This window comes from Carassius carassius, chromosome 4 (genome assembly GCF_963082965.1).
Source record: "Carassius carassius chromosome 4, fCarCar2.1, whole genome shotgun sequence".
Taxonomy (NCBI): domain Eukaryota; kingdom Metazoa; phylum Chordata; class Actinopteri; order Cypriniformes; family Cyprinidae; genus Carassius; species Carassius carassius.
This window is the reverse complement of record NC_081758.1, coordinates 37,837,243-37,844,991: the sequence shown is the minus strand read 5'-3', so window position 1 is coordinate 37,844,991 and position 7,749 is coordinate 37,837,243. Positions and strand designations below refer to the sequence as shown.

Sequence of the window (7,749 nt, the reverse complement as noted above, 5' to 3'; positions counted from 1 at the left end):
TCAGACACACCTCCCTTGAACATGCTGATGGTTAAAATGACTTAACATGATTTATACGTTTTAAACCGATTACAGTGGAATTATTTTCCAATTCTTTTTCTCTGGATGTAAAAATATGTGATTGAGTTGTCATTTCAAAAACAAAAATATTAAAACTGCAAAATGACACTGATCAAAGACAAAAAGATATTCATTTTGAGATCCCATTTATTTAGTACTGCAAAGTTTGCACTAAATAAGGTACACAAGGCAATCAATCTGCAACATCAAATCATTTTAATATTTGCTCCTACAAACTAAATTGACACTTACATTACAGCCATTAACTGAAAAACAAAAAGAATGGAAAACCTGCTGAAACACATTTACATAAACTTGGGGAAGAGAACATAGGTTTAATCACAAAGACATCAAAGTCGTTAAAACATGGTTACTGACGACTCCATCAGGCAATGAAATCCAAAGGTCTGTTGAAACCACCTTTCCTGTTCATGTATTGCCTGCAAGAGAAATATGATTACATCATTGATCTCCTTCCTGCACCAAAACATTACATCACTGCCCACCAATGAGAACGTTTGTCATTTAGCTGTGCAGTACCTGCAGGGGTGATTGGCCAAATACGTAACTGTTGCTGGGATATTAACTTTTCTCATAACACTTGCCATTTGTATATGCACACACATAATATAGATACATACATATATAAATAAGGAATTAAATTATAAAATAAAGCCAGGAATTACAAATCACAGAACTTATATTAAGTTGAGGATCTTTAAGTTGGGCAGATGACCAGTATTCATTTCAGAAAAAAAATATTGCAAATACACAAACCTGTATTTTCTCTTTTGTGACACGTTAAATGCAAACGCAGCATCAGATCCCTCCTTCTTCTTGCCCTGTTGAATAAAAATGACAATAATTGACACCACACATTATTCTCATATTACGTAAACATTACTGTGCATTAAGAAAATAGGGAAGAATTTTATAACACACAATATTTAAGATTTTATCTTTAACTTTGATTTTTAACAGGAATATTTTAGCATACACACTGTCTAGGTGTGCCATCTTGTGGTTATTTAGAGAATTGGCTTTGCCACTTGAAAAAGCTGCAAGCAACTCGGACAACAATACACGGCTTTTATTTGTCAAGTATAAAGAAATAAAATACTATACATATTATTGTAAACAAACTGCGTCTACCTCTTATTTGGTTGTTCTAGTAAAATGAACCGTATCATGGTTTAGCAGTAAAGAAAGGGTTCTCACCTTTGTGCTGTCAAAGGCTCCAAAGCCCATCAGTTTCATCATCTCTATTTCCTCCTCAGTCTTTCCTTGCATGTCTTCAGCTGCATGAGCAATCAGATGAGAAAGCAAATCAGACAGGGGTACATTCAGGGTCTCTTCTCAGCTCCATGATATCAGACAGAAAATCATTCACATCCCATTTTACTTCTGTAGTTTGACACTTTTGAGGAGTACTTTTGACTGCGATGTGTAGACTGAAGGTCAAGATCAACCTTACGAGCATGTTGAAGTAGTCTACCATTTATATTTTCTATTTTATCTATAATAAATAAACGATTATGACTATTTTTTCTTTGGAATATCATGAACTGATGAATCATGTACAATAAGACTAGGAACATGTAGTCGACCTTGGGAAAAAACATTTTTCATACGTGACTGATAACATTAACTTTATTAATATGTAAATACAGTGAATTATGGTAAACATAGGAACATTGCCTATAAATGATTTTCTCACCTTCCTAACAAAATTGTATGTATGACTTTGCTTTGACAGTTTGATTGATTCTAAGTGGGAAAATCTTTAGAATCAGAGAATGGCTAATGCACATCTGAAATGAGACTTTATAGAGTGCTGCAAGAATGACACTTCTGTAGGCCAAAACCTAGAAATGAGTTGGCATTTTTGCACATCCTGTTCAATCCCCCTGAATCACTGGGTTATTTTGAAAAGGTTTTGGTTAAATGCCTGAAATAAGGTCTTTGGTTAACACAAGCTCAAGCATTTGTCACAGTTTACTCTACATTAGTAACCTTGTGCGTGTGTTTTAAAAACACAGCTGAAAAATGGGTTAAGACATGCTTTTTTGGGTCATTAAATAATGGTGCAATAACCAGTAAACAGACCTCAACAACGGGTCAATCTGTTGTTCGTTATCTGGCTCTGCTCGGTGTTCATCTTCAGTTCTCTCTTCACAGCAGTTCAGTCAGTGTACTGTTTGAGTGCATGAATTACTCCGGGATATTGGTTTGTTTGAACTCAGAGGGAGTGTCAGCCACATTAAAAAAAGTTAACAGCTTAAGTCATTTGTGGATTAATGCTTATTGGAGACGCGAACAGTTTCAAATGATTCAGTTCGATTTGGTGAACTGGTTCAAAAAGATCCGGTTACATCGAGTGATTCGTTCACGAACCGGATATCCAGATTCTTTGCTTTGTTTTGAACTCTCTCACAACAGACACGGAAGAGAAGACGGAAGAGAAGACTATTTTTGGACCAAAATGTATTTTCGATGCTTCAAATAATTCTAACTGACCCTCTGATGTCACATGGACTACTTTGAGGATGTTTTTATTACCTTTCTGGACAGTATACCGTACACACAGCTTCAATGGAGGGACTGAGGACTGCTCTCGGACTAAATCTAAAATATCTTAAACTGTGTTCCGAAGATAAATGGAGGTCTCACAGGTTTGTTTTTGAGTTATTAATGACATAATTTTGATTATTGGGTGAACTAACCATTTAAACCTTAGTTAATCACTGTGCATGCTACATTTAACTCTCCTCTTGTCATTTTTGTGTCTGGAAGAGAAACTCCTACAAATGCATATGCAATAAGGTCACTTGCAAAAATAAAGCTTCATGCCTTTCATTGCAGTCTTTTAACTATAAATCCTGACAATATTTTCTTAACGACAAAAGAGGACTTGTTAGTAGATCTGGCCCTTGTTGTCTTAATAATCATATATTCTAACACAAACTGAAAGAATTTTTGAAGCTTATTGAAGGTTGACAAAGTCATGCCTGCTCTGGTGCAGTTTGTTATAACCTACATTTAGCTTTAGCAAAATTTGATGAACAATCAGAAACTTTGTTGGTCACAAAACTTATTTTCTGCAATAATCCAAATTTGATTTTTGTCAAGGGAATCATGGTGATGCGAGCTTCCTGTCTGTTCTACAAAACCCATTATCACAACAGAACTCTATTGTAGGGTAAAAAGGGTTAACAGAGTGACAATCTCCACCTGATATCTGATGGACCTTTGCTGGTTTGTCCTTAACTTCCTTCCGGTCATCGTCCCGTCTGTCCTTCTGTCGCAGTGGAGACAAAGAGGAGGAACGGTGTCGCCGTGGAGACCTGCATAAACAAGACAGGCACACAGCTGGAGGGAGGGTTATCGAAAACTAAACATCTGTGTGTTATCTAACCAGATTCACAGGCTTGTTATGTTCTTCACTTATCAGCTGTTTACACATATTGTGAACATATATATTGTGTCTGATGCCACAAGCGCACCTGGATCTGCGTCTGTGGGGGGAACGTGAGTGTGACCTTCGTCTATCTCTGTCCCGGGATCTCTCGCGCTCCCTGCGCCTCCTCTCACGATCTCGCGAGGACGAGCGTGAGCGCCGTCTCTCTGGAATTACAAATCAGAGTCATTACAAACAAAAGTCTGAAACAGAATAAATATTTGAATTTGCCAGCTGCCTGAAAAGTCCCTTGTTCCCTTAATTTGGTATACCAGTTCTTTTCATATTATTAATTATTTTTCAGAGTTACAGTTGTAGTTTAATGTCCTTTAACAAGAAAATTTGTCTTGACTCTAAAGTCATAGGTATACACAGATTACAACATTAACAAATCGACAACATCATAAAACACACAAGAAAAACTTAAAGCATCTTACTATTTTTAAAATACTAATAAAATCTGGTACAAATAAGGGCTTCCTAGGGCTGCACAATTAATGGAACGCGATTAATCGCGATTGTCAAGCATGTTTTGTCAGTAAAGTCAGTTCTGTGATTAGCAGTAAATCTCTATCACCTGAACTGCGGCTCTGTGTAGTAAGCGCTGCTCCATCTGAAAGCATTTGAAAATACCACATTTAATAACATATTTTTACTCCAAACTTACTTCATAACGCCAGTCGAGTGTTTGAAATAAATCCTTCTGTGAGTTGTGGCTTCTTAAACAGAATAATGAAGGCACACAATATTTAGGTTTGATGACATAGCAACCCCTCACAGCAAACATTCTGCCTCAACAATACGTTTCAAATGGCTTGGTACTGTTAATGTGTGTCATTCAATATCTTTCTCCTGGTGGGACTATGTTTTTCCTGAATACGACAGTAACTACGTCGAGTTCAAACCCCTACATCATTGGACACTTCAGGATTTCAGCCCTGAGGTGTTTTCAGGTCACCACGACTTTCGGAAGATTTGCGTGGCATTCAACCGGTTGGCCGCCTTCATGTAAGCTTTGGACACTACTGAAGGTAGATGGACATGAATGCATAGCTTTTATCTGGGTACTGATGAAATTCCATCGAAATCCATAGAGGAGAAGGTATCACCACACACGGTTCAGCACGCGCTGGGACTGCGGTTCAACTTAAATCTGACAAAGCATCTGTAATATGATTTGCTATAAATAAAACGTAAAACAAACAGGGTTCAGCTAATATATATTTCTGTTGATGCATGCGCATTCTGAATTCCCAGACATAAAAAACGTGGACAAACCATTCGCTCTTGTTCAATGTGAATGCCTTTTATGCTGGAATATGAGCAGTCATTTATTCCGTCATCACCCGAGTGCTGATAGCGCGCGTGCACAGATGAGACCTGAATTTAAGCTTTGTCATTCTAAACATTTAAGAGCCAGAGTACAGGAGCTCGCGCTTGCACTGTAAAGATTTGTGAGTTTGCTCATCCGAAGCGCGCAAACCCGCACCTCAGAACGCACGCAAATATAAGCTCTCTCTGAAGTGTTGTGTTTAAATGGACAAATTCACACAAAAATTGTCGAAATGCCCGTTTTGGTAAGTATCCTACAGCAGACATAGCCGGCTGAACGTAGGCCTACTGTATCAGTGCATTCTCTTAAAGTGACAGTCTTTATATTAATCAAACAGCAAGAAAGAAATCACTCACTGCTCTTGATTTAAAAGCTTTTGTAATTTTAATAAAGAACAATCTTTAATTTATACAGTCAAATATGCGGTGCTGTTTTATATTTGATTATTTTATTCAAATTCTGTACCTAAAAACTAATGCTAGACCTCCCTAAAAAAACAACAACTGAAAATCACTGTTTATTTTATTTGTATCTTTATTGTATTTGTGCTGTTGCTCGTAGTTAGATAGATTTTTTAAAAGTATACTTTTCTCAAACATAGCACATACCGAACCACAACGAAACCGTTGACTCTAAAACCGTGAAACAAACCGTGAAAAAGTTGAACCGTGCCACCCTTAACGTATATCATGGTTTTTCTGACATACTTGTCGAAAGGGTAACATAGTTTACATTACTTCGAGCTGAGGATTAGCCTGTTATTCTGTCTAAATTAACAGTCTAAGAACACATGATATGACAGTAAGCCTAGGAAAATACAACATGAATATGACAAAGTGAACAAGCATAGTATTAGGGCTGTGCGTTACGGGGAAAGTATCTAATTGCGATTTCTTTGGACAGATATTGCGATTGCGCTACATAGTATTGTTTTGATCTCTTATGCACTTTTTCGTGTAACCTCTAGTGAAATACAGCAAATCTGTGCACATAATTTAAAAGTGGTTTTGGATCTATGAATGATCAAAAAGTTATGCTGGATGTCTGTTCATTTTGTTTACTCTTTTATCTAAAGTATCCTGCAACACATAAGCCATGTTGATTGGAACATTTTGTGTCCAATTTCCTTGAATCAAGATTATCTAGACTTACAAACATGTAACTGCTTGTTGAAAAAACTTTAACCAGTTATCAACTCAGCAGAAGTACACAGATTGCATGTATATTTGTCGTACCAATCATTCATTGTTTGTATGCAAAAAATGTTTTTTAAATGGATGACTAAATATGAATGTATATTTGCATTTTTAGTGTAAATGGTTTAAGGTTGGGTGGTCACTCATTGTCCAAATTGCACAACATAACTTAAATTGCACAGAAAAAAAAACCCTGAATGTCTGTTTGTGAATGACAATGAATATACATACAAGTACAAAACAAATATGAATTAACAATTAATAGTGATTTGTATTGTTGTTTTCTCTTGTATTCTGAAAATAAATGTATATGAATTAACTTATTAATTACACTTGTTTTCAGTGAGGTACCATGGGCCTGATGCCTATTCCAGCTAAAACAGTAAATTTTCATTCAAGATTTCATTTGAAAGAACTAACAAAATTAAACCTATTCAAATGTCATTCAGATATCTGCTAAAATTAGGAAGTTACAAGCAAAAATGTGTGAATAGGGTCACATTTTCGGTCACATGACTTCAATTGTAATTAATGTATACCATTTTATTATATTCCCCCTTATTATAAATATCTAAATTTCATAATCTGATCTTTACAATCCAGTAAATGTCTTTAATGTTTTAATAAACCGGTGACTAACATAGTAACAGAATTTTCAAATGCATCTATTATGATAAAACATCATATTGCGAAATATTAATTCTAATAATCAGTAACGTGTTTGAGATCATTAAAAATTTTATTATATTAATTTTACTCTTATCAATACCGTGTGAGAGATATTATTTTTTTAATAAAATTTTTAAACGATATTCATTTTAATTTGATAAATGTTTTTGAGATTATTTTTATCCCCCACCCCCCATTTAAAAAATAAAAATGTAATGTTAATTTTAGTGTGATAATATTTCACAACATATTTAGGCGATTAATCTTTTATGAGAATTTGTCCCTTTCACCATTTGTGAAACAAACATTTAATAGCAAAAGTTATGTTCTATAATTAGCAATGATTAACTTAGAGGTAAACAAACAATCAATATTAAAGATGTAACGTTAGCTCGGCAGCTAGTGAAACGCTAGTTTAATACTTCCATCTGAAAAAGAATAATAATAAAAAAAAGTTTCTGTATTACACTGGACTTAAGAAAATTTCAAATCGTATTAAGAGTTTGAAAAGCCAGATCAGATTTGTGTGATGAATGTGCGTCAGCTGTGATGCGAACAGCAGTCTCAAGTCACACGTTACAAAACAAAGATTTAAAACAATAATTTAAATCAAACCTCTTCGTGGTGGTGTTCGGCTCCTGCTTCTTCCCATAACTGGACCAATATGAACCGGACTGTTGTTTTCTTTCAGACAGCGCGTTCACAAACTGCTAGTTAACTAGAAAATTCTAGACTCAAACGTCCGACGGTCGACATCAACTGTGCGCCTCAAATAGCAGCCCGGAACAACAAACCCTTCAAGCGTTCCGCGACAATTAGTTCCTACCGGTCCAAACATTACGCTCCGCTTGAATGTCAAAATAAAATCAAAATTAATAATTACACATCGGTGTCAAGTTAAATGCTTCTGAGATACTTTAGCAGCAAATACGAACGGCTTGCAAAATATCTGTGCTCGAACACAGCAACGTTTTTTCAAGTGGCAAAATCCGTGGAAAAGGTCATCATTTATTTTCCGTCACAAGTAGGCCCCA

General features: G+C 35.7%; 1 protein-coding gene across 2 annotated transcripts; it reads right to left on the bottom strand.

Moving 5' to 3' along the window:
- Window positions 1-259: 259 nt before the first annotated feature.
- Window positions 260-7,507, bottom strand: snrnp27 (small nuclear ribonucleoprotein 27 (U4/U6.U5)). Of its 2 annotated transcripts, XM_059543410.1 has the most exons (7): window positions 7,331-7,507; window positions 4,095-4,130; window positions 3,564-3,684; window positions 3,292-3,404; window positions 1,279-1,358; window positions 838-902; window positions 260-500 (listed from the first exon to the last, which is right to left on the bottom strand). In XM_059543410.1, the coding sequence occupies exons 1-7, from the start codon at window positions 7,365-7,367 to the stop codon at window positions 446-448; spliced, it is 507 nt and encodes a 168-aa protein (XP_059399393.1). In that variant the 5' UTR covers window positions 7,368-7,507; the 3' UTR covers window positions 260-445. The 2 variants fall into 2 exon arrangements, with proteins under 2 accessions (XP_059399393.1, XP_059399401.1); XM_059543418.1 differs by lacking the exon at window positions 4,095-4,130 and having other exon boundaries at window positions 7,331-7,503.
- Window positions 7,508-7,749: the final 242 nt, after the last annotated feature.

Bases quoted from the DNA above. Each gene is read 5' to 3' on its own strand.
- snrnp27 (XM_059543410.1), bottom strand. From the start codon at position 7,367: ATGGGAAGAAGCAGGAGCCGAACACCACCACGAAGAG. The intron at 3,405-3,563 runs GTGCGCTTGTGG...TTGTTTATGCAG, and splicing joins CCCCACAGACGCAGATCCAG to GTCTCCACGGCGACACCGTT. The intron at 1,359-3,291 runs GTGGAGATTGTC...TTGCTCATGCAG, and splicing joins AAAGGTCCATCAGATATCAG to CTGAAGACATGCAAGGAAAG.